At 38.7% G+C, this 25,900-nt stretch overlaps 2 protein-coding genes across 4 annotated transcripts in view; both read right to left on the minus strand.

Annotated features, from left to right (window-relative positions):
• On the minus strand, positions 1–23,063 carry F11 (coagulation factor XI). 3 transcript variants are annotated; one of them, XM_026018298.2, is made up of 15 exons: positions 22,962–23,063; positions 16,921–16,976; positions 14,904–15,066; positions 13,370–13,476; positions 12,554–12,713; positions 11,353–11,462; positions 10,571–10,730; positions 7,898–8,007; positions 7,634–7,796; positions 7,439–7,545; positions 3,783–3,951; positions 2,447–2,622; positions 1,763–1,858; positions 1,110–1,249; positions 1–358 (listed from the first exon to the last, which is right to left on the minus strand). In XM_026018298.2, exons 2-15 carry the CDS (start codon positions 16,973–16,975, stop codon positions 197–199), a joined length of 1,878 nt encoding a protein of 625 aa, XP_025874083.1. In that variant the 5' UTR covers position 16,976; positions 22,962–23,063; the 3' UTR covers positions 1–196. The 3 variants fall into 3 exon arrangements, with proteins under 3 accessions (XP_025874083.1, XP_072619801.1, XP_072619802.1); XM_072763700.1 differs by lacking the exon at positions 22,962–23,063 and adding an exon at positions 17,806–18,128; XM_072763701.1 differs by lacking the exons at positions 16,921–16,976; positions 22,962–23,063 and adding an exon at positions 17,806–18,149.
• KLKB1 (kallikrein B1) overlaps positions 23,002–25,900 on the minus strand; it is a 25,276-nt gene continuing 22,377 nt past the window's right edge. Inside the window, exons 14-15 of the mRNA XM_026018289.2 lie at positions 24,221–24,360; positions 23,002–23,486 (exon numbers count right to left, since the gene is read on the minus strand). Coding sequence (XP_025874074.1) covers positions 23,304–23,486; positions 24,221–24,360 — 323 coding nt within the window. The 3' untranslated portion in view covers positions 23,002–23,303. The remainder of the gene's footprint in view (positions 23,487–24,220; positions 24,361–25,900) is intronic.

Consider the following 25,900-nt stretch of genomic DNA (forward strand, 5'->3'; position numbering starts at 1 on the left):
TTTTGACAATGAGTTTGTTTTTAATTGGCACATTCTCACAAATACCAACCCCCTCCCATGTGTTACTGTCTCAGTACTATAACCCATGGAGGGAAATGGTGTGTCTTCTTCTTCAGTGAAATCAGAACCTTCCCACCCAGAAATAATCTGTTATGCCTTATCAGGGTAGGATGTCAAATGGCCTCTGGGGACTCTTTCACACTGCTTGAGTTTTCTTCAAAATCCAGTCCAGGTACTCAACCACATTGGTATAAACTCCTGGCCGTTCCCTTTGGCCGCAGCCTTCTCCCCAGCTGGTGATGCCCACCAAGTGCCAGACCTCATTGTGTTTGCAGGACAAAGGCCCCCCTGAGTCTCCCTGTGATGGAGGAGGAAAAAAAAAAAGAAAATATGCGCAGGTGAGTTCAGATGTTTCTCATCTCAAATACATGTTCCTCAGAGTGATTTTGCCTCAAATTCTATTCTTGGCTCTTTAATAAACTTCAATGTGAGTAAAAACAAATATGCCATGGTTCCCTAGTCAGGGGCAGAAAACTGCTTTTTTAAAAAAATATTTATTTATTTATTTATGATAGACACAGAGAGAGAGAGAGAGAGAGAGAGAGGCAGAGACACAGGAGGAGGGAGAAGCAGGCTCCATGCCAGGAGCCCGACGCGGGACTCGATCCCGGGACTCCAGGATCATACCCTGGGCCAAAGGCAGGCGCCAAACCACTGAGCCACCCAGGGATCCCCCAGAAAACTGCTTTTTAAATGCTTTAACCTTTCTGGGGAGCCTGGGTGGTACAGCTATGGAGCCTGCTTGGGATTCTCTCCTTCTCCCTCTGCCCCTCCCCTGACTAGTGCTGTCTCTTTTAAAAAAAATGCATTAAACATTCTAATGTGAATATATTCATTTTTTAGAAAAGGTTTTTATTTATTTACTCATAAGAGACACATAGAGAGGGGCAGAGACATAGGTAGAGGGAGAAGCAGCCTCCCCATGGGAAACCCTGTGTGGGACCCAATCCCAGGACCCCAGGATCACGCCCTGAGCCAAAGGCAGACGTTCAACCACTGAGACACCCAAGCGTCCCTGAATATATTTAATTGGTTGAAAACACTCTTACCTTACAGGCATCCTTCCCTCCTTCTCTATAGCCTGCACAGATCATCTTATTGGTTATTTTGTGTCCTTTGTATCTTATCTGGCATTCTTCAGTTGTCACCAAGGGTACGTTAGCTTTCTGGAGAGTATTTTGTATTTTGTCTGAAAAAAGTGTTTTGGCTTGTTAATGGAATAATCATATATATAATATAAAGATGTGTATTTGAAATAAAAATATCTACATAAAAATCTAGAAGGAAAAAATATTAGGTTTATCTCACAGATCTTTTGTAACTACCAAGTATAGAGAAGAGATTATTTGTTAACATTAGGCTCTAAACTAGGTATGGTTCTAACTGGAATTACTTCCCAGAGAAAATAACTGGTAACAGGCTAGGACATTTCATGAAAAGTGCTAGGTTTCACATTAAACTTCAATTAGTCTTTAAAGAGACTGTCATATTTAAATTTTCCAATCAAACAGATGTGGGATCCTCCTCACTTGGGTAATTTTTGCCTTTTCACTTTTATTAACATGCTCTCTGTCATTGAAGGATGTGATTATTTTACTCACATTTTAGCTGTGTGCCTTGCTTGATACAGTAGGAAAGGGTAAGACTGAGCTATGTTCTTTTATCTTTAGGATGAAGCACATTGAGATACATCATTCCTTACCTGCTAATTTTCTGTACCCCCATCCAGTCACCCAGCAATCAGTATATATTACATTTCTATCTCCTTTGGAAGGTAGACATATGGGTCTTTGAGCATCTAAATTTTAAAAATCATAGTTTAGTCATCAGAATCAAAATATATCTTCTCTCTGGAGAGACTCTCTTATTTCACTTTATATTATGCAGTGTGTTCTCTATTTATTATATTTGGGTTTTGCCTCATTGCTATTCATCTTCATTCCTCATGTTTAGCATTATCCATCAACATCCCAGGGTGAGGGAATAATGGGGAGACAAGGTACAGCCCTCCCTGCTAGGTCCATCTCTCTAACTAGGTCTGTAACCCTGGAGAAATTGGTTACTCGTTCTGACTTGCAATCCTTTTGTCCTTAAAAAAGAGATATAAGTCATCTTTAAAATTTCCAATTTATTATAGAGACCATCATTTGGTGCAGCTGAGGAAACCTGCAGAAAACTTAGTTCTTCACTCACACCCCACAATAAGATTTAATAATCGGGAAAGAATTCCAGTATGAATAGACTAAAAGACTAGCTTTGCGACCTCCTCTCTTTCAGGATTACAACACTACCCTGAGATTGCTGGGTCAGGTCATGAATCTGGTGGTGTTAAACACTACATCTAGGTCATCATTGTTGATAAATTTCCATTTAAAACTCCACATACCTGTGTAATTCATTGCCGTTTCCAGTTTCAACAAGGCAATATCATACCCACTTTCTGCCTCTTCATATTGATCATGAATTATTATTTTTTGAACCCCAAAGAAAGATGTGTTCTTTTTAATTTCTGTTTGGTTTAAAATGCCGCTATAGACTCGCAAGATTTTAGGTGACTCTACCCTAATGAATAAACAGTAAGAGGAAAAGAATTTCCCATTACCAAATAATTCCCAAATATTTGAGTTATATTGCTATTTACCTGCCTATTACTAATGTTTTCTGCAGGTGGTAGGCTTTTTGATGGAAAGGAATGATTTCATGCTAAGATTTTTCACTTATATATTCCTCCTGTAGAAAGTTCTGGGCTAGTACTTAATATATTAAGCACATAAAAATGAATGAAGGGCCTTCCCACCCTCCAACAAACACACACACATTTTCTACCTCTATCTCATTCTCTTTTTCTCTCAATTTCCCTCTCATGAAGAGTCCCAGGTTTTAATCTCAACCCTACCACTGATTAGCCATGACTCTGAGAAATTCACTTGGATTTTCTGGTATTCCATTTTCCTATATGGAAAAGGTAAAAGGTAAAGGAAACTATTGACTTCAAATGGATCTTTGAGTTATAATGTGAGTATGCTATACTGAGAAAAAAGAAAAACAAACACACAATACCATGTCTGGAAAGTCAGAGAATACTGAGGAAGTTTGGCCAACTAAAGTTAAAATTCCCTGGGATACATGTACTCTCTTGAAGAAGCTTTTAGGTTTGGCCTGTGTTGAAATTGACCTAAGTAGGGAATCCAATTTGAGGATACATAATGAACTTCACCTATTTTTGGAAACACAGAGAGAGGAGAGGAGAAGAAAGAAGAGGAGAAGAGGGAAGGTGAGGGAAGGGAAGGAAAAGGAAAGGGAGGGGAGTGAGGAGGAAACAAGACCAGACAGGGAAGAAGTGAAGAAGACAGGGAATGACATACTAGATTTAGAAAAGGGGAAATTCTCTTTGTGTTTAGTTCTGGAACTGATGCCCAAGGTAAGGCACAGAACATATGTTCTGAAAGGAAACAGCAAGAACACCCCTGGGCATGTGTATGCATTTAAATGGGAAAGTGAAATAATATGCCATCATGTTCCTGTACCTAACCTAATGCTGGTAGACCATAGGTAGTTCTTCCCTTTTCCTTTTTATTTCATAACAGAAAAATTTTTTCCTAATAGAAATTTAATTCCCCAAATAGGATAATTTACATTTTAAAGTATTTACTAAACTGCTAATGATAGATCTCATAAATATATGAACCTGGGGAACTTATAAAAACAGTAATAGTACTGACTGGTCCAAACAGTGAGCAGCTGTTAGTATCCACTGGTTTCCAATGATGGAACCTCCACACAGGTGTCTCCGGATGGGTGACGTGGTATGCAAAGTTATCTGCCACGGCCACTCACCATGAACAGATGCTGTTCCTCCAACAATTCTGGGCTTGATTTTGGTTGTGCACACTACAACAGAAGGGTTGCAATGAGTAACTTCCTAAATCTTTCTTTTTTATCAGTAGTTATGTTCCTTCAGGCACAAAGAGAAGAAAACCTTCCCTCGATTCGCTATTTTATCATGACCTTGACTTGAAGAAATTTTATAATCAGGTTGGCAAGCAAAACATGCACAGGAAAATTGAATGACTAAGGCAGCTTGTAATCACATGCCCCCAAGGAAAGTCTCATTTGGTATTGCATGCTGTCTTATATGCCCTCATGTGATAACTGTGATGGTTCTTACAAAGCGGCAGTTGTCAAGTGTGGCCCTTGGACCAACTGTTAGAAATGCAATTTCTTGAGCTTCCCTCAGACTCAGTACATCAGAAACTTGGACAGTGGAGCCTAGTCATCTGGATTTCAATCAGCCCTGCTAAAGTTTCAGAATACTGTTATATAGAAAAGTGAGCACCTTCCACTTAGTTTACAGCATCCATCCAACCTCCCCCACCCCTCATCTTTTTTCCCCTCAGGCTGATCTTTGGTCCCAGTCTCTCCTGCTCCAGCTGGGTTCCATCCAAACCTGGGCTGCTCTTCTGTTTGTGAACTGTTTCTGCCTTTTGGCCTTGTTGACAGTTTGGGTTTCCCTAGGTTCAATCCTTGATACTTTCCAAGGACTATGACTCAGATTTACCCCTTTATTTCGTCCTGTCTTAGCTGTCCTGGGCAGGAGAATCCATTCTCCTTCTACTTCCTAGAATGTCACCCTCCTGATGGGAGTCTTGACCAAATCTGTCCCAGTAACCTAGATAGACTGGAAATGAGTTACTCATAGACAACAGCTTTCTAGAACAAGTCTTCTCATATTTTAATGTGCATATGGATCACTGGGTAATCTTTTATGTTATTTTTACTTTATTTTTTTTCACCCGTTATCTTTTAAAATGTTGTATTCTGATTCAGTCTGGGGCAAGACGTGAAAATTTTTCTAGCAGGCTCACCAGTGATGTCAACATGCAACACCCAGACACACTCAGAATAGTAAGGCCCAGAGGATCAGGGAAGCCTCATGGCCTTAGTTAGCTAAAGGAGGATTGTGAAGTTAAAAGAGTCACTAGTCAAAATCCAAGTCCTAGATGGTCCATTCTGTAGTTTTATAGGTGCAAAATAATCTCTTTAGGTCTTTCTTTCCTCAATAGGAAAATGGATGCATAATCCTGGGGCAGGCTTCAAAGAAAAGGAGAGGGCAGGAAAAGGAATCTTGAAGAAGTGCGCTTGTGATAGTTTAAATAGGTTGGTGTGCTGAGAGAAGAGTTGTCACCTGAGAGTAGATGGGGTGACATTAGTTTCAGAGAAACATTCTGAAGAGTTTGACTAGATTCTGGAACTACAGGGATGATTTATTTATAAGATGATGATTTATAAGAAAGGAAAGGCAAAGTTTAGGAAAACTAATAGGTAAGCAGTAACCAAAGTATGTTACAGATAGGTCAATAAAGATTTTCTTAGGGATAAATAATAGGTCTTGTTCGTTCTGTTTTGTCTCTCAGTTTAAATAAAATGCTGAAAATATGTGTTTGGCATTAGATTCGGGGGCAGGGAACATTTCTTTTGATGGCAATTACTCTGTATTTTCAAAAAGTTATGAGGACCAAGGACAGTATAAGTCATGATAAATATCTCTGGTAGATATCACCTCCCATTAGGGTATTATTTCATCTAATATAGTGCAGGAAAACCTAATTATATAGTTTCAGAAGGTGTCCTAAAAAGCCATAAGATTTTATTTCCCTTTATCTTGTATTTTCTGCTTCAGCTACCAATTTCCACCTGATATATTCTGTAGCCTTCACAGATCAGGATCCATACATTCATCAGAGAAGAAGATAATGAAAGAAGGAGGGTGGGGAATAGATTCTGCAATTTAAGGTGTAAGTGCTGATTCCCATTTTAGAAACTCTATCAACATCACTAACAACAAAGTCTGCCAAGTGCCAAGTGTCCCTTCTAGGGCTTAGCAGAATTAAGATGACAAAATTATCATAAATACTCCTCCTGTCTTAGGTGAATGTATTGTGAAGAAAACAGAATATTTGAGATACAACTTAATTGGCTTGCTTTTTAAAGGAGCTTGAGCCATCCAAAGATTCCCATCAGATCCATCTACACTCCAGGAAGGCATGGTCTCCGAGTTAGGATGTTAGCACGGGATGCAATATTGTACATGCTATGAAACAAATTCACAGACGTTAAGGATTTACACACCTTCTCAATAGAGAAATAATTCCGACAAAAGATTTTTATACTTTGAAAACTGTTACAAAGTATAATCATCACTTCTATTTTATTCATTAAATCTCAGCTGAATCTTAAATTTGTAGTGCTTTAGAATATTGAACATTAGGCAATAAAAGTCTAAAATATAGTTTTATGTAAATCAGTAAGTACTGAAGTCATAATAGGTTATTATGGTGGCTTAGGGAGGAGTGTGGTATATTCTTTCACATTGGGGATTCTCTGTCCCTTAGTTCATCTGTTTGCCTACAAGCCAGCCCTTGCTACTGTGCTCAGAAATTAGCCACTGGAATTGGCCACTGCTGATCTGATTTCTGTTATAATTCTCATGTTATTATAGTCTCCTTTAATCTAGACAATCTTTTCATTTCCTTTTTACTCGACCACACTCACTGTTATAAGTAAACAAGGTTTTACTGTAAATTTTTGCCAATATTCATAAATATGCAGAACACTTGCAGGCCATTTGAAAGAAGGAAGTCCCCTGAAAAGGAGCTACTTTATTTCTAGAATAAATACATAATTTTTCAGGGACACCTGGGTGGCTCAGTGTTTGAGCATCTGCCTTTGGCTCAGGTCGTGATCCCGGGATCCTGGGATTGAGTCCCACCTTGGGCTCCCCTCAGGGAGCCTGCTTCTCCCTCTTCCTGTGTCTCTGCCCCTCTCTGTGTCTGTTATGAATAAATAAATAAAATCTTGGAAAAAATACATAATTTTTCAAACATATGATCATTGTTTATGTTTCAACTAAAGGTCAAGTAATGGCCCATGGACAGAAAATGAAAATGATTTGATTAACCAAAATGCTGGCTAATGTTTAATTTAATTTAATTTAATTTTTATTTTTTATTTATTTATTTTTTTGATGTTTAATTTTAAAGGATAAGAAAGACCACTGGGCTTCCTAACAAGAATCAAACATAAAAGAGTCAGCTAAACCTGACTCTCATCATGAAATACCAGTTATATAAATGTGTCAACTTAAAACACATATTCATACAATACCAGGCAATGCAGAGTTTAGTTAAGGCTCAATATTCACCCCAAAAACATGGTCAGCTTGGGTAACAGGAGCAAAAATAACAGAAAATTGCATCCAAGCTCATTACCGTACCAATTTTCTCTTCCTTGTGGCTATTATTGACTGTCTCAGTCATGATATATTTGGGATAGAATAACCCCTTCAGATGGATTTTTTTCCAGGTAACATTAGACTCACCATTATCCATTTTACATAACCTCAGTGTATATCCAGAGATGCCTCCTCTCCCATGAAGTATTTTAGTTGGAGATCCATTTGAAGAGAGTTTTAAGTAACATTTACCCCTGCAGGTTGGAAACACAATAGTATAAACATAATGCACCCCTCAAGAGACGGGGCAGGAGCATCCAGGTGAGGCTTCATATGTCTTACTTCCCTCCGTGGCAAGATTCCAGAGACGGGGAATAGGTAAAAAATTGGCAGCGGATGGCATCGGTACACATTTTCTGGCAGGCTTCATGACCCTTCGCATCAACAATGTCCAGTTCCTCTCCCAAGAAATCCGTGTTGTGGTAAAAAGAAGAGTGACAAAACACTAGGCAGCAAAACACAGGTCACATGTGAGACCCAAGACCTCAGCGCTTGTCAACCGCGGGTCGCCCATCTCCACCAGGAGAAAGCGCGGTCGCCCTTTACCTGGGACGCTGTGCCTGCAGCTCTGCAGACTAAAACCAGAGAGAGCTTTGTGCTTTTTAATGCGTGTGCTTGGTAATCCGCTTTCAGATGTTTTCAGGAGACAAAGATTTCTAACCATAAAAACAAAACAAAACAAAACAAAATGGGGAGGATGTAAATGTATCATGTAAAACATATCAACAAAAAGAACCGTTTTTGCAGCACATACAAAAGAAAATTCACAGGGGACCTGGGGGGGCTTGGTGGTTGAGCATCTGCCTCTGGCTCAGGTTGTGATCTCAGGGTCCCAGGATCAAGTCCCACATTGGACTCCCCACAGGGAGCCTGCTTCTCCCTCTGCTCATGTCTCTCTGCTTCTCTCTGTGTCTCTCATGAATAAATAAATAAAATCTTTTCTTTTTCAGAAAAGGCAACTCGTGCTGGTATTGAATAGGGAACAGTTTCTCATGTTGCAAGCACTCCTCATAAATCACTGAATCAGACCCCATGATCCATGGGTTGTAGACAAATCTTCAAAACCAAGAAACCCCTTGCCTCCATACAAAATCTTCTGAGCTGGTTCTACGGTCAGTGTTCCTAGTATCTTCCTCCCTTTACCTCCTCTCTTTCAACACTCCTGGCCTGTCTCAAAGATTCCATGATTTTCATGCTACAGAGAAATTGCTGGGCAACTCTGGATGGCAGATTTACCCCTGGTTTAGACAGGGATAAATCAAACGCAACACAGGCTCTACATGGGCAGCATTATCCTGGAAGGAAGTTAACTTTTCCTACTTAGCCCCAAATCCCAGTCTAGAGCAGTGCTGTCCAACAGAATTTTCTGCAATGATAGAAATGAGTCCATGTCTGTGCCACCCAAATTCAATAGCCACTACCTCCATGTGACTCGTGAGCACTTGAAATGTGGTTAATACAACTGAAGAAATGAATACATAGTTCTATTTAATTTTAATTAATTTAAAAAAGCCAAATCTTGGCTTGTCACATTCACTATCTTCTCTCATTCATCATCATATTGAGGATCCAATGTTTTACTCCTTGTGTAGGTGTCAATCAGGAATTTTATTAAAGGAATAAAAAAGAAACAGAACAATGATTAACCCAACAGTACAAAGCCATCTTTCTAATCTGTGACATTTATAATGTCCCAAGGCTCAATCTTTGAAGCTACTTTCCTCTCTGCATCTGGTCCTTTGATGGTCTCACCCAGGTTCAGTCACTCTAATTCCCAGCTGTATGCTGGTGACACCCAAACACAGATCTAGAACATAAACCTCTCGCTTAGTTCCAGATTTCTCTTCCCAACTGCCAATTCAACCCTTCTCTCTGGATGTCTACGAGGCTCCCCTCTTGAAATCTGTATCCCAGTCATGGGTCTTTTTTATCCTTTCAATTCCTTGGGCCAAAAGTCTAAGATCTATCACTGACTCTTTCCTCTGGATAGACCTCAAATTCATCACCAAATCTTATTTTCCCTACATGGACAATTAATTCCAATCTGATTACTTCTCTGTCACTTCCACTCTGGTCCAAGTAGGGCAGAGTTCTTCTCTCTTTAGTTCACTAATGGTATCCCTGGTGCTTAGAAGAGGGCCTGGTAAAAAGTAGGCACCAAATAAATTATATTGTATTGTTGACTACATGAAAGCAACACATATATTTTCATGTGATGGACTTAGTACTTCTTGAGAGTCACTCCATGGAAAATCAGACTTGCTTGACGGACAAGGAGCTTGAGAGCTTACCTTGGGTGGACTGTTCTTGGGGAAACATTCCCTATGTGGGCAGCCAAGTCAGGCAATTACCAGGGATTCTGACAATTCTGACTCAGATGATATAGAGAAGCTAGATTTTGAAGCCAATTTAATCTTAATTTTTTTAAATGAGTCTTATTAATGCAGGGCAGCAACCCCAACAGATATCCCTTTGATGATCAAAGAAATTTCCTATGCTTTTATTATGGTTTCCTATATTAATACCCATCAGTAGGGAGCAGCATCTCAGTTCAAACCTCTGTCCACATTTACCCCCAATTCCATTAATAGAGGCCTTCATTTCCCCTTCTCTTCACTTTGGATTTGACATTTCACTAATATTCTCAGCTCTTTCTGCTCAGGGTTCAATGACCTCAAACTGGGTGTTGGACTAAGTTGCCTCCAAATGGTCATCCATATTTTCTTCATTCTGTTCAGAACTAAGCAACTTTCTCTTTGCTGAAGGCAGGGCCCTACCTCAGCTAAAGAAAACAAGAGTCCTTGCTAACATGAGATTTGTGGCCATTAAGTGGGGAATAGAAAGGGAGTGGAGCTAGGAATTCTTCGCAGCTTTGATCTATCCTATACAGACACTTAGATTAAAGGTTTAGTGGCTCAGAATTTTTTTAATGATTTTATTTATTTATTTATTTGACAGAGAGAGAGAGCGAGCAAGCGAGCACCAGAGAAAGAAAACCAGAGGGTACAAAGAGATGGAGGGGCAGAGGAAGAGGGAGAGGGAGAAGCAGCCTCCCTGCTACATCAAGGATGCAGGGAACCCGATGTGGGACTCAATCCCAGGACCCCGAGATCATGACCTGAGCTGAAGGCACACCCTTAACCAATTGAGCCATCCAGGTGCCCCAGTAGCTCAGAATTTTTAATGATGTATTTTGATCAGCTGTTATTAACTCCTTACCTTTCAGATTCCTTTGGCCATTCTTGAGAAAAGAAGGTAAAAAATAAGCAGCTGGGATGGTGAGTACAAATGCGGCGACAGACAAAGGCATCTGGAGCCATGACGCTGTCAATGTTATTGTCTGCAAACACCGTGCTGGGGAAAATGTCCCTAATACAAGCTGTACAACAGAAGAAACCATGCTTAAAAAATCAATTCACTAATTCATCGGTAAAATCCCAGTCACAGTATTTGTGAATTCCATATAAAAAGTTCATTGTGGGGTGAGGGAGGAATACAAATGTCATTATACATTTGTCCAAACCCATAGAATATAGAACACCAAGGGTGAATGAGAGTATAAACTGTTGGCTTGAGGGGATCATGATGTGTCGGTGCACATTAATCAATGGTAACAAATGTACCACTGGTGAGGGATGTTGATAATGAGGGAGTCTGTGCATGTGTCCAGGCAGTGGTGTATGGGACATCTATACCTTCCCCTCAATTTTGCAGCAAACTTAAAATTGCTCTAAAGAAATAAAGTCTTAATAACAAATTTTTAAATGTTTATCCGAAGGACTTTAAATTTTTTTAAGTTAGACAATATGAAGTGATTATTTTAAATCAAATGTAGCTCTGATTATCTAGGACATAGTGAATTTTCACATGAAGAAGGTAAAAAATCACTGGTCCACTTCATCAGTGAGCACATACTGGGCTCCTAAGTTAGACCCATCATACATACCGTCAGCACCTACTATTTAATGGCTAGCCCATCTCACTAAATAAATAATAGTTACCCAGATTAGAAAGCGCACAGGATTTCAATGAAAATCCAGACACCACCATACTGAGCTTCGTGATTCTGGTTGGGGTCCCCATTTCTGTGTATTTCAGTAGACAAACATTACTGAATAAAAACAAAAGTGGAAAATGTTTTAGTCTTCTAAATACAAGTAGGAAAAAACATAAGATGATAAGAAATTCCAATTTAGAGACTACTGGATATTACAGCTAAGAGATCACTCTGGAAAGCATGGATCTGAGAAAGGCTAGAGAGTTAGACTTGAGTCCTTGTTTTTTTCAACTTTATTTTTCACCACTAAAAGGACAGCTTTGAAGGGATGGTGGCCTGAAGAGTAGCAGGTAGGAAGTAATGAATTCTCAAGCCCTTCCCAATTGTATCAGTTTAAATTTTTTTATAATGCCCAGCAACTCCCAGGTTCCTAGCTTGCTATCCATGTTAATTAAGTCTTAGATGTAAAATACGTAAAAAGATACAGTATGAACTAAGCTAAATACAAACTATGAAACCTTGCTTATTAATTTGAGGGTTTTGTTGTATCATTGTTGTTTTTGAAATGAATTTCTGATGCTTCATCTACTTTGCATTCACGTCCTTGTTGTGAATGTGGAGAGTAGAATGTTAAAGCCCAAAGGTAAATCCAAAAACTAATCGTTTGAACTTATTTCTCTCTCTCTCTCTCTCTCTCTCTCTCTCTCTCTCTCTCTCTCGTTTTGGGGTGGGTGGATCCTAGATAAGTATAATTTACTATACAACTCTAAAATATCACAAATATTTCTAAATATAAAATTCAGTGACATTTTCCCTATTTTTTTTTAAGAGGACACATATTCATCCTTAGAGATCAGGTCATTTTCTACTCCTTCATGTTTATCTCTGGAATATTTCAAAATCTGGGATCGGGGAAGATTTTTAAAACACTTCACATGAGCTTCAGTTATTTTGTCTTAGATAAGGAACTTATCTTAAAACAGACTCCTTACCAGAAGGGACTCCTTACCAGAAGAGAAATACATGCAAGTTGGGCTTTAAATGCACTTTCTATGAAGAAAACTACCAGCACTATGCTTGTTATAGAAATGTCATTGAGGGGCTAACAATAAATTTTGGCATCAAGCTGAAGATAACTTTTATTTTCCATCCGATATTGTAACAATCTCCTTACTGTCCTTAGGCTCAGCCTATAGCTCACTTACCGATGCTCTGCGCTTGGAAACTGGCTTGTTGCATATGTAAAAAAGTGACAGTGCACACTGTTTGTGCACCTCTCTTGGCATTCCTGAACATTCCTGGCGATGGAGCCATTATAGTTCATGCCCTTCATGACCAGATCCACATATACATTTCTGTTGCAAGCTGGAAATAAAAGCAGAACATGCAAGGATCTTCCAGACTCCAGGGGCAACTGGAACCTTAGGAACTGTCCCTCCTGACTTTCTCTTCTGACACCTACAGCCACTTTTCCTCAGAAGTCCTTTGTTTTCATCTTAATTTGCTTAATCTACTCTTACATAGAAGCACTAAATGAATGCCAATGTCCCTCTTATATCACAACAATATAGATTTATAAATTCTTGCTTCAGTTTTCTGCCCTGGCTTTCCTGGTCTCTGCAATTTCATTGACTGATTCATTAACCTTTTCAAGAATCTTTTCACAATTAATACAAGTGTCATGTCAACCCTTACAGCTGCCCTTTTGATTTGAAGTAATATGTTTAACAAGGATTTTTATATAAAACTTTAAGCTGGAAAGGAGAAAAAAACAATAAAGGAATGGTGAAAATGTAGTAATAGTTGGAGAATGTCCAACTATTGCAAAAATTTTAATGAATGGGAGCGGGGTGGGTGGGATGCATGCATGCTAGTTTTTACTCTACACTGAAGGAACTTCATCAGGAGACTTTATGACCATATAGCAGGGTTTTATTTTATAGTTATAACACCATATGTGATGTAACTATATGTATATATCACAGCAACTAGTACTTATGAATCCTAATAAGACATCTTACCACTTATTTGGTGTGGGCATTGCTTGAAAGAATATCCAGAAATGGCTCCTGTCATATTCACCCTTGGCAATGTTTCTGTTACACTGTCTTTCAGGATACAAGTAAACCTGTTTTTTAAAATAAATAAATAAATAACTGCATGAGAACTTATGTTTTAAAATAATAAATCTTAAAAGCCAGCACATAGAAAGTCAAGGAGAAAGAAGCAAGCTCCTCTATCTCATGCCAAAAGAAATACTTTCTCAGCAAAACTGTGAGTTTGTCTCTCATTCCAACATCCCTACTCTTAAAAGATCACATATGGTATTCCCCACTAACTGGAAACAGGAGCAGGTAAGCTATGGACTGTTGGTCAAACAACCCTCTGCCTGTTTTTATGGTCCATGAGCTGAGAATGGGTTCTATATTTTTAAATGGTTATATAAATACTTAAGTAATATCCTTGATTTTGCTTCTGGATCTATAAAGCCTAAAATATTTATGCCCTGCCTTGTCAAAAAAACATTTGCTAAGCCCTGCTGTAGATTCTAGAATAATTATTTTATACGTTTTGGGTACTGTGTAAATTTCTATGAATGTAGCAATGATATACAAAGATGTCGATAACTTAATCCTGTAGTAAAGTTTTGTTACTGAATTTTCAAGTTCAATATGGAAACAAAAGCAGTGGATGGAATGCCCTAAAATTTTTTTAAAATATAACTATAGACACAAAACTCACTAAATGCAATTTGTGAATCTGGAGAAGATTCCAGTTAATAGCTATAAATTATATTTGGGCTACAATTGAGATGATATAAAGGGATTCTTGTTAAAATTTTATGTCTTTTGTGTAGGAAAATGTATGCAGAAACATTTAGGGGTGAAGTGTTACCATGTCTCCAAATTAATTCAAATGGTTAAATAGATAAAGAACAAATGGCAAAAGTCTTGGTGGTGACAGGGGATCACTGTACTATTCTTTGAAACTACCTTTATAAATATGTATTTCCTAAGAAAATTGAAATATTTATTTCCTAAGAAATTGAAATATGTATACATATTTCAATTGAAATATGTATTTCTTAAGAAAAGGAAATATGTATTTCCTAAGGAAATAATTGAAAGAAATTGGTTTAAATAATATCCAATATCAATAATCAGTCAAAAAGCAAAGAAAAAAATGATTAAGAGGCATAAAAGTGGAGAGAAATAGGAGAGAAAGTGTATCATTAAAATCTAGACCACAGAGAAATTGGAAAGTCTACACTGAGAGGCATGCTTGCTCTTTCCTGATCTGCCTAAACACCATCTTTTTTCTGTAATATTTAATATTTAAATATTAATATTTAAATATTTATTAAATATAAAATATTAAATATTTATTAAATATTAAATTATTATTTAATTTATATTAATATTTAAATATTAAATTGAAGGACAATATGTTTTCCAACTGTTAACCTCATATTTTATATTTATATGAATGTTTATTGGTAAATAATCCTCATGTAAAGACTATTTCCTCTATCTATGTAGAAATGCAAACATTTACCATTTGGTAGGATCTTGAGATGGCGATTCAGCCATGAAGGTGAAGAGCAAACAGCGTGGGTGGTGGGTGCAGACAAGCTGGCAGTGCTTGGCACTTGGCGTAAAAACGGTAGTGATGTCTCCTCCTTGAAAGCAGGTATCTGCCAACAGCTCAGTTATACAGCCTGTGATGTAATACATGGCAGGTCTTATTTTGGATTTTAATTGCACATATCCAATTAGACAATAATCTCGCAAAGACAAGCAAAGTAGATCTACTTAACAGAAAATATGCCTGAACGTCGAAATCAGAGCAATCAACACTTTTATGTTAGTGTATTGGATAAGCAGCCTCGGACAGAAAAGGAAATCATGAAATGGCCCATTTGCCTCCATGGATTTGTGCTGATGGGTGATTGTCTTGGAGACACGGATGCTTTGTGGGTAACTGAATAATTTCACAAAGCTTTATTGGCAAAAGATGTTCTTTAGGGTTGCACTGAAGTCTGGAATGGACCACCTACTTTTTCCTCTCCCTACTGTTCATATGTTGAAACTCTATGTTTATACAAAGCAAAGGATCCAGAGTGATCATTTTTTTCAATAGGGCCTGATGGCCCTGGGTGTGGTATACTGTATCACGTCACTATTTAAAATGGGCCAGGTTAGTAACAGGAACTTTAGACTCAGAAAAATAACTGAATCCCATTCCAGCTGAACCCATACACAGGTTTGTGTTTTTTCTTTTAAGGCTAAATTGCATAAAATTAATTTTTTTCTGTTTCTATAAAGATATATCTAATATTCCAGATTGTGGCTCTTTAGGTCATTATTAGTCACTGAATAAAAGGCTGTAGCTTTTAATCTTGGTATATTCCTATTAAGAAGTACTACCATATGGCCCAAAGTCTTAATATCTTTCATATATATAACATGTACATTCTATCTATCTACCTAAAATGTATATATACATATGTACTAAAAATGAAATACTTTGGGAAGGATAAAACATAATTCAAATTCTTATTACAATAAGAATAATAGGTGGCATAGCCTATTGTTAATGTAAGTAACAAACCACCTAGTGTTCATAGTATCTGCAACTTTTTCATTATAAAATTACAGATTTAAAAAAAATAAATAAATAAAATAAAATAAAATAAAATTACAGATTTAAAAAGAAAACACTAGAGCTGAAGATATCTTAAAATACCATTATCGCTCATCACTGATTTGGTGGTAATCATTACTCTGCGCTTTTAGACCTAAGTCTTATTCTATTCTATCATGTGTTAATAAGAAGCATCTATTTTTATACCAGGGTTGTTTGTGTGTGTGCGTGTGTGTGTGTGTGTGTGTGTGTGTGTTTACATTTTAACTAACTGTATTGCAATATAATTGATTTTCTTGGTAACCGTGTGTATTTTTACTTTATGCCTAAAGGTATCTGTGGAAAAAGGGGTCAAGGGTCCCTGCCAAACACTTGGCTCAAAACCCACCACATACACTTCTAAATTACCCAACTACAACCTTTGCATATAGCATAATTTTCTCCAAAACTGTCAGCTACCCAAGAATGACCTGGAAGTTATCAGAAGACTGCCTCCTTTTTCCAAGCTCTGTGTTGCTCCCAATGGAGCTGTAAGGCCGCCCCCTTTAGTGAATAATCTATTTGCACTCAAAATACTCCCACTGTCCACAGAAATCCCACCTTAGTGCAAAGCAAAGTACTAATTACCACCAAACTAGTAATGATAGATGTATATTTGGATGTAAATATCGGTAAGAATGTGGATAAACATATAGACCTCAACTGCTACTATTATGAACAATTCTGCACCTTAATTGCCATCCCTACTTTGAAAATCCCTGGAGCCTTAAGCGAAAAATAAACTCATTACATCCTTCCCTGGAGTAGATGGCGTGGGACCCTGGGATGATTTCTGTCTCTGGCCTTAAGCTCTTTTGTTTTCTTGTCTTCAAGTCAGGGAACCAAGCAAGCTATTTCTAATTCATACCTAAGATTCAACTCTACTTACCACCAGAAACTGAAGCAAATAAAATGAAATGTACCATTTGATATAGTACAATCATCCTACAAAGAGAAAAACGTGCATGTGTTTAGAACACAGAACGTGAATTTGCAATTAGTTTGCTGACATCAGGGTTCACAAGAAATGGGGAGGGAGGGGAGTGGTTCATTCCATAGTGTTTGCAGGGTTCTTATCATCATGCTGAATTGTACCTTCCCCAAATCCTAGGACACTCCTCAGCATGGTTGTGTGTAGTGTTCAACACCTTCCTAGTTCTGAAGAACCCAGAACCTGACAGGAGAAATGACACCCCTTATCTCTGCATCCCTGCTGCCTGCAGTTCACCATTAACTAGATATTTCTCATTGCCCTCATCTGACCCCTCCCCCACTCCAATTTTTCCACTTGTTTTCTCTTCCAAACTGCTTCCTTTCTTTCCATCTCTGAAGTCTCTCCATACCTGTCGAGGAGCTCTAAATAAATTATTTTATACTCATGATGTTCCCCATTTTAAAGATTCTGCTGGAAATATATTCATAGGCCACCTTGGTTGCCAATAAATCTGCTTATCCCCCCAAAGCATTGAATTAACGGCTCTATGAAAAACTATCAGTGAGAAAAATCAAGACTTGTTTTTTAGTATTGATCTTGAAAATCTCTTTAATTCATAAACTACTTGTCATTGATTACAAATTACTAGTCTTCTTTCATTCTGCATCTTCTCTCAACTTGGTTATAGATAAAAGCTTCTAGAATATCAAGTCGGACAAATTTTAATCAATCAATCATTCTCTATTTTAAAAGTTTGTAAAGCCTCAGTCATAAAAAAAAAAAAAGTCACTTCAAGGAATCATTGCTGGAGAGAAATCTTAAGAGTTTTTGAAATCGTACCTGAAAACATTTTGTTTGCTTGTTTGCCGCATTCTTAGTAAGAGTGTTTTTCTTCTTCCCAAATGGTCTTCATCCTCTTCTAAATGAACTTGTTCAGGTAACGCTCAATTTAATATTTACTTTTACCCGTTTCCAATGTTATGTAACATTGTCTCTTTGTGGAGCATGTCTGCGAAAGCCCTTAAAATCTTGGCATTATCAAAAATGCACCTTGGTCGAGCTGCTTGCTTTCTCAATACATTAAAATCTTTTTGTCTTGTTTTACTGTGTATTCCAAAAAATGACACGCACAGTGGAACTTGGGTTTGCCTGTGTGCCTACTTGCCAAAGCAGCCCTTAACCACACGTTCAACTATCAGCGGTTAATCATTAAATCTGGCCTAACCTGAGCCTCGCCTTTTACAAAGAAAACAAGGTCTGATGGACTTATTGATGAGCAGTATAGCAGCCTCACCTGTTGGAGGCCTATGTTGCTATGGTTCTAAGAAATTAAGCTCTTATTTATTACACTCACACACATTGAAAGTCTAACTTTTTTTTTCCTTTTTGAAAAAAATATGGGACTTTCGTATCTCTTTTTAGATATTGGTGCCCTGAGACAAAAGGAGAGCTAGGAAGTCACATGTCTAGCTTTTGCAGGACAAGCAATCAAAAAATATCAATTTTCTTTGTCTTGGAGGGCGCCTCCTAGTGATAGGACCTGGTACAGTTCATAGGAAAGCTTACAAAACCCTTCTCTGGGTTTCACTTGATTGTATTTGTTAAGCACCTTCCCATTGACCTTGTAAGACCGGCCAAGAGCTCTACAGAAGACATGGATGAGGCATGTCCTCTATTACCATTCATTAGCTTGCTAGTCATGGCACTTGGGCAGAAACCATCCTTCTGCTCTGTAAGCCAGCTAGCTACCTGTGGGTCCTTGGTCAAGTTGCTTTATCTCTCTGAGCTTCAGGTTCCTCATTTATAATATTAGACAATAACTAGCCTTAAGGATTTCTATGTGATCTCTTGGAAGCCTAAAGAAATTTTTTAAAAATTTAAAAACCCTTTTTAGGGGCGCCTGGGTGGCTCAATCAGTTAAGTGTCTGCCTTCAGCTCAGGTCATGGTCCCCTGGTCCTGAGATTGAGCCCCAAGCTGGGTTCCCTGTGCAGGAGGGGAATCTGCTTTTTCCTCTCCCTCTGCCCCTCTCCCCTGCTTGTGTGCACCTGCCCTCTCTCTCAAATAAATAAATAAAATCTTTTTTTAAAAAAACATTTTAATATGTCCCATTTACATAAATTTTAGCATAAACAAACAAACAAATAAATTTAAGAGAAAGATAATCTTATGGTTCAGAGAAGTCTTCTGTTTTCCGAAGAGAAGCAAAATAAGATTTCACATTTGTAAATGGAGGTCATAAGTTTTTTTAAAAATTCTGAAGATGAAAGAAGAAATAAAATTAGGGGTTTGCCCCCATTTGAGATCTTGTTGAAGTTACTGGTATCAGAGGAAATAGTATACTTTGTTCAGGGACACTGTGCTGATCTGAGTGTGATCTTTTGGACTTAGAAAATGCCACCAGTTACTTAGAGGCTCTCAATATTTGGAGGCAGAAACAAGACAATTTCATTTTATGTCTATTGTGACAAGGTTGATGGTATCTGAACAGTTTCTGAAAGTGTGTTGGGGTGCCTGAGTGGTTCAGCCAGTTAAGTGACCTACTCTTGATTTCGGCTCAGGTGGTGATCTCCGTGCTGTGAGACTGAACCCCTCGAGAGGCTCCCTGCTGGGTGTGGAGCCTAAGATTCCCCCTTTCCCTCTGCCCCTCCCCTCTTCACATGCACTCTCAATGAATGAATGAATGAATGAATGAATGAACGAAAGTATGGAATACATAGGCTTTGGTGGCCAAGTGCCTAGGTAGAAAGCTGACTCAACTCTAGGAACACTGGACACCACTTTTGAAACTTGCAGAAATCGAACTGCAGTGAAAGAGAACTTTGTGAAGGAGACAGTGAGAGTATAGTTAGTGAAGTAAGATAGATTAGAGGCTTAGCCCCATAGAAGAACCTCATTGGAGACTTTTTGAAAAGAAGATAGAAGCCAGCGTTGTGTCACAGAGGGCTGAAAATTATAAGGGGGATCTGGACTCAGAAGAGCGCTCTATGCAAAGTGCCGAGGATTGTGTGACATTCCATCTGGAAGGCAGTTCTTCAGATCATTTTAATGCATCTGTTGCCAAGATTGTGTGACCTATCTTGGTGTAAAGAGTCCATAGTTGCTTTCTTGAGTTTCCCATTTAAAATTAAGTACATTCCAGCTATTAAAAGGGGAACACATATTTATGATGTGCTGCTATTTATGAAGCTCAAGCACAGAATAGCAAATTTATGCCAAGACGGGTTTTCATGGAAAACTGATACATGGAGTTATATAAGATCCTTACATCCCTGTATTGTTCATTCCATGAAACCCCATCTCTACCCTAAAGCTCCAATAAAAAGACTATAATGATAACCTTCCAGCCCTATTCAGAGAAACAGAAAGACTCTAATGACAGCTATACTTCATTGGGAAACCAGATAACATCTTCCTAAGTTTGATTTAGCTAGTTAGTGAAACCTCTAAAGCCTTTGAAATAAAAAATTCTGAAATATTTTTGTCCATTCAAATAAAAGCAGAATAAAAGTCTTACTTGCATAGAAATTCTTTGGGATTAAATAGACCTTCCTTTCAAACTAACAGTAAATGTTCTAAAGACATTTTTTCAATTAATGTCACTGCATTAGAATTCCAAAGTCAACTACTTTTATCTTAAAGGTAAAAACCCCTTCAATAAGTGAAACAAAATCTTTTTGAAGGATAATGGAAATGGGGAATTACTAGACAAAATCTTAGGAAGAATCCAGAACTTAGTCTAGAGAGACCTAAGTGCAAGTCAGAACTTAGAAATATTGGTGACCTAAAATTCTTTGTCTGGGACAAAGAAAATCATAGGTGTGTTGCAGGTGGAGACCCTCCTCTCGGTAGCCACAGTCAACTTGTTCTTGGAGCTCCCCTGTCTCTCATCAAGATTTGCTTTGAAAAGGGCGTAGCCTCCCATGTCCTACAACTCCATTCTTGCTGTTCCAGAAATATCCCTTTTTCATTATAAGGAGTTAATGCTGGCCTTCAGTCGGGGTTTCTCAACACTGCCATTATTGATACTTGGACCAGATTATTCTTTGTCTCGAGGGACTGTCCTGTGCCCTGCAGGATGGTTAGCAACATCTCTGGCTTCTATCCACCGGATATACCCCCCTTGCCCTGGTGTGACAACCAAAAATGTCTCTAGAGTTTGCCAAATGTCCCCTGAGTGGGGCTTGTACCCAGTTGAGAGCCACTGCTTGAGATGATAATGAAAATAACAAATGATGGTTATAAATGCTCCTGTCACCTTTTATTCTTCTCATAGAATGAAGCAACACAATCGGGACTAGAGACACGATCCGGGATATATGAGTGGCATGCTCAGTCTAGCTCTCTGTCCTTGCCTGTGACCTTGAGCTAATCTTTGTTCCCCTTCAAGTCTCCACTTCCTCATCTTCAGAACAAAGATGCATTCATTCATTAGACATTCACCGAATGCCCATTTGTATGTGATATGAATGAAAGGGAGCCTCCCTCAGAGTTGCTCATGATTTAGGGAGGAGATAAAGGGAAACAATAATTAAAAGTTTTAAATTCAGATGAGAGGTCTCACACACCTTGGTGAGGAATGAGGACGTTGGAGCCCTGGGCTAACCTGTGGTGTGTGTTCCCCATGCACATAGGCTGCTGTCTCAGGGAAGAAGAATGCTAGCTTCAGGCCTGGTACTGCCACCACCCTCTCCTGGATGGCTTGGCCAGTGACCCACGCCTCCTCCTCACTCTTCTTCATGAGGGTGAGGTCATCTCAACCCCTCGCCTTCTTAGCCTCTCCCAATTTCTTAGTCCCATGAAGCTCCTCCTCTGACCACCCCTGTACATGAAAACATGGTAAGTAGCTGAGACCATGCCAGGACCCGGCCCTGATCTGCAACTTTAAAATAATCATTCATACCCCAGGGGAATTCCACATTTCAAAACTCTCCTCCCGGTTTTGCCCAAATGAGGTCATTCCCTGACTAGTGGTTGCCCAGCAAGCATTCCAAAGTCCTGTTCAAAGACCCATTTGAATTCATTCTAAAAGCCAGAGAGAAAAGATTCTCATAGCAAGCACTTGTCTACCTTTTAAAGATAAAATTATACCCATACAGAACAAGGACCACTATCTTTATTGCATGCCAAAGTAAAAGTTGGGGTTGTATTTATTTTTAATTATCTCACGGAAACCAGCCAGGTTTTATAAAATCTAGAGTACTTCTTTCTGTTTCCTATTGTGGGGCATGAATAACTCAGACTTTATGGCTTTCCTTCAGCTCACTCCCCACATTTAGCCCTTTCTACCACTTAAGTGTGTCTTTGAGTGTGAAAGGGAAAAAACATCATTCAGAAACTTCACACTTCTATTTTTTCTACTTATTTTACACAATATTTTGTAGGTGGTCAGCTCTCTGTAAATGTCAAGTCAGTTTAACGGAACTCAATCCAAACAGCTGATATCAGTTATAGTAATCACTAACAAGTTTGGAGTCTGGGCTCTACACCGATTTGGATCACAAATTTACAAGACTGAATTTTTGCAATACTTTAGAACCAATGCTTCTTGAATTACTACTGCAGAACCCAGTATGCACTGGCACCCCCTCCTGCACCCCACAGAGCAGACTCCTTGCCCTCCATGAAGGCTGTGTGGTGTGTCTATGGCAGGAGCTGCAGCCCCGCAGACCTCTCCTGCACACCCAGCCAGGGGCCTTGTGCCAAACCCAGCTAACAAGGTAGGAGGCCCAAATCAAAAGGTGCACCACTATTCTCCAAGGTTCAGAAAACCCATCTCTTTCTTGGAAAAGTTAATATTCTACAGTTGGCAGAACAAAACCCAAGCTTACTGGCTCTTTGCCCCAAGTGAGGCAGGCAGTGGTAGGTTTTGATGACCATGCAGGTGACGAAAAGAGAAAAGATTACTGTCCCTAAGATATATATCGAGATCCAGAGGAGGCAGTCAGAGAAGAGTGAGGCCAGCACAAGCACGGTGCTAGAATCTGGAGTTACTTACCTTTCATTCTGTCTCACAATCAGAAGAACACACTTTTGAGTCACATTCTTTTGCCATTTTATTTTGCAACAAATAATTGCGGAAATGTTCACTTGTTATCTTCCATTATTAGCATTTTTACTGGAGGCTGACAGCCTGCCTCTGCACAACATTTTCCTCAGCAGCTTTGTGTGCACTGTCTCCTTTTACCCTTATGACAAGGACATGAAGCAGATACCATTCTCCACATTTTTGCAGACGAAGACTCCAAGGCTTAGCATTTGAGCTGGACCCAGGTTGTAAAACTCATGCTACAACCCGGGCTCTTTCCCATCTCTAGAAAGCTTCTTTGCACTGGTGACTTCATCCAAGACCGGTGTGCCCATCACCAACCTGTGTTTTCTCTAAAATCCAGTCCACATACTCAGCCACTTTGGTGTAGACACCTGGTTGTTCTCTGCGGCCACAGCCTTCACCCCAACTGGTGATGCCCACCAAATGCCAGTTTCCGTTGTGTTTACAAACTAAGGGACCACCTGAATCTCCCTGTGTCACAGTGAGTGGAAAAATGAAATAATACAAAGTATGACAGTTGTGCCTTTAAAATTCTGTAGTCACACCACACACAACACGTACATACAGTTCCTTATAGTTCTTTGGGTATCTTGCCTTCCTCATTCCTCTGGATGTGACGAAAATAAGTGGATTCAATACGTATGGTTGCATTTTCTATTTATTCCAAAAAGGACATGTTGATATCAGAATCTCAATGTCAAGTAAATCTAATGCTCTAATATTTTAGTACCGCTATTTTATGTACCATGGTGCTCCCTTATATATAGTATGCCTCTGCACAGATTATAATAGAATAAAAATTTACACACACACACACACACACACACACATATTCAGTTCATCAAAGGTTACTTTTGAAATTGTCAGATTATTTGGCTCCAATTTTTTTTTAAATGTTTTGTTAATTTTTTATTACATTTTTTTTTATTTATTTATGATAGTCACACAGAGAGAGAGAGGCAGAGACACAGGCAGAGGGAGAAGCAGGCTCCATGCACCGGGAGCCTGACGTGGGATTCGATCCCGGGTCTCCAGGATCGCGCCCTGGGCCAAAGGCAGGCGCCAAACCACTGCGCCACCCAGAGATCCCTTGGCTCCAATTTTTTAAAGAAAAATACAATGAAATGTACTATGGAGAATATATTTTGTGGTTGATTTTTCTCAAGTAGACTACTGTGTGTTTTTTTCATCACTGAGTGTATTACCTTGCAGGCATCTTTCCCTCCTTCTTTATAGCCAGCACAGATCATCTGTTTGTTTACTTCATAATCTCTATATTTTTTCTGGCATTCTTCATTTGGTACCAAAGGAATATTTGCCTTTTGTAGGGTATTTTGGATTTCCCCTGTGAGGTAATCAATATAAAACTTCAGAAGGAGGAAATACGATGAGTCTGAAACTACTAATGTCTTAAAGCAAATCAGTGTTATGAACCTTTCATTAGGTCATTTCTTTAGGTAAAAATAGTAAAGGGTGAAAAAGCAGAGTTAATCACACCAACAGAGAGACACAGAGAGAGAGAGAAAAGCAAAAAGAAATTGATAAACAGAGAGCTCCATGTACTGGCCTCTGATGTCAATGTTAGGACAACCCCACCACCCCAAGGCTGACCAGATTCCCTGCCAACCTCTCATCTCAATAGAAATCTCTCAGAAATTCCCTCTTATTACCTCCAACCCCAAAGCTGGAAATTCTTATCTTTCAGTTTTTGTTTTATATATTCAACATGATCATTTAAAAATATGTGATTTCTTTTTTTTTGGGGGGGGGGGGAACTCACCATATGCTCAAAAGAGTATTTTGTTTTTTAACTATGCAAATATTTTCCATGAAGAACGATTTATTCACAAATAATTACATTTCCGCCCGTGTCCAGGTTCCCCTTGAACATATGTTGGGAGCTCTCCTTTCTTAGTTAAGGTTACTCTTAAAATTTCTTTCTGCCTTAAGGTACCAAACATTTGGAAAATTTGAATTCACTGAATAAAGGACTAAGTCAGGAAAGAAGGAAAGATCTTGATGAGCTTAAATATGTAAAGAATGTGCAAATTTTATTCCCTATAGTGTCTATCAAGAACAAAACTTTGGAAAGCGAGAAAAGTATGTTTCATGGGAAATCCAAGGGCAATTTAAAAATGCCAACTACCCGTGAGCAGGGCTTCTTAAACTGGGGTCCACAGAAAGAATTCACTTGCTCTATACACTTGGATAGGAAAATACATCCTTATTTTCACCAATCTCCAACTGAAGTCTAACACTACCTTCAGCTATGATGGCAAGCAATAAAAATGGGAGTGTTAGTAGGATGGCTTTGCCATTAGTCAAGAGCACAGATATTTTTCATCACACTTGTGATAGTTTCACGTGACAGCTGTGGCTGATATTATGGTAGTTACTTGAAAAACTTACTATTTAATATATTAAAGAAACTCATGCATTCCCGTATTGCATCTTTTTGAAAGTATTTTGATAACTCTATTGCAATTTCACTTGTTTCCTTCATATGTCTATATGTTCTTTTTAAGTATTTAAAAGCACCATGACAGGGGTGCCTGGGTGGCTCAGTGGTTGAGGGTCTGCCTTTGGCTCAGGTCATGATCCTGAAGTCCTGAGATCGAGTCCCATATGGGGTTCCCCATGGGGAGCCTGCTTCTCCCTCTGCCTATGTCTCTGCCTCTCTCTATGTGTCTCTTATGAATAAATAAATAAAATCTTTTAAAAAATAAAAAAATAAAAGCACCATTACAAAAGTGGCTCACAGGCTTCATCAGATTACAGGAAGGATGCATGAAACAACAATAACAACACAAAAAACATTTAGAGCCTTCCAGAAAAAGATGGTGTGCCTGCCTCTACTCCTGACCCTTAGTATAAAGGCAAAATAA

This window comes from Vulpes vulpes, chromosome 7 (assembly GCF_048418805.1).
Source record: "Vulpes vulpes isolate BD-2025 chromosome 7, VulVul3, whole genome shotgun sequence".
Classification (NCBI taxonomy): Eukaryota; Metazoa; Chordata; class Mammalia; order Carnivora; family Canidae; genus Vulpes; species Vulpes vulpes.

Bases quoted from the DNA above. Each gene is read 5' to 3' on its own strand.
- F11 (XM_072763700.1), bottom strand. From the start codon at position 17,837: ATGCGGCAAACAAGCAAACAAAATGTTTTCAG. The intron at 13,477-14,903 runs GTAAATGTTTGC...TTTAAAAAACAG, and splicing joins TCTCAAGATCCTACCAAATG to GTTTACTTGTATCCTGAAAG. The intron at 7,797-7,897 runs GTAAAGGGCGAC...TTTGCTGCCTAG, and splicing joins CTGCAGGCACAGCGTCCCAG to TGTTTTGTCACTCTTCTTTT.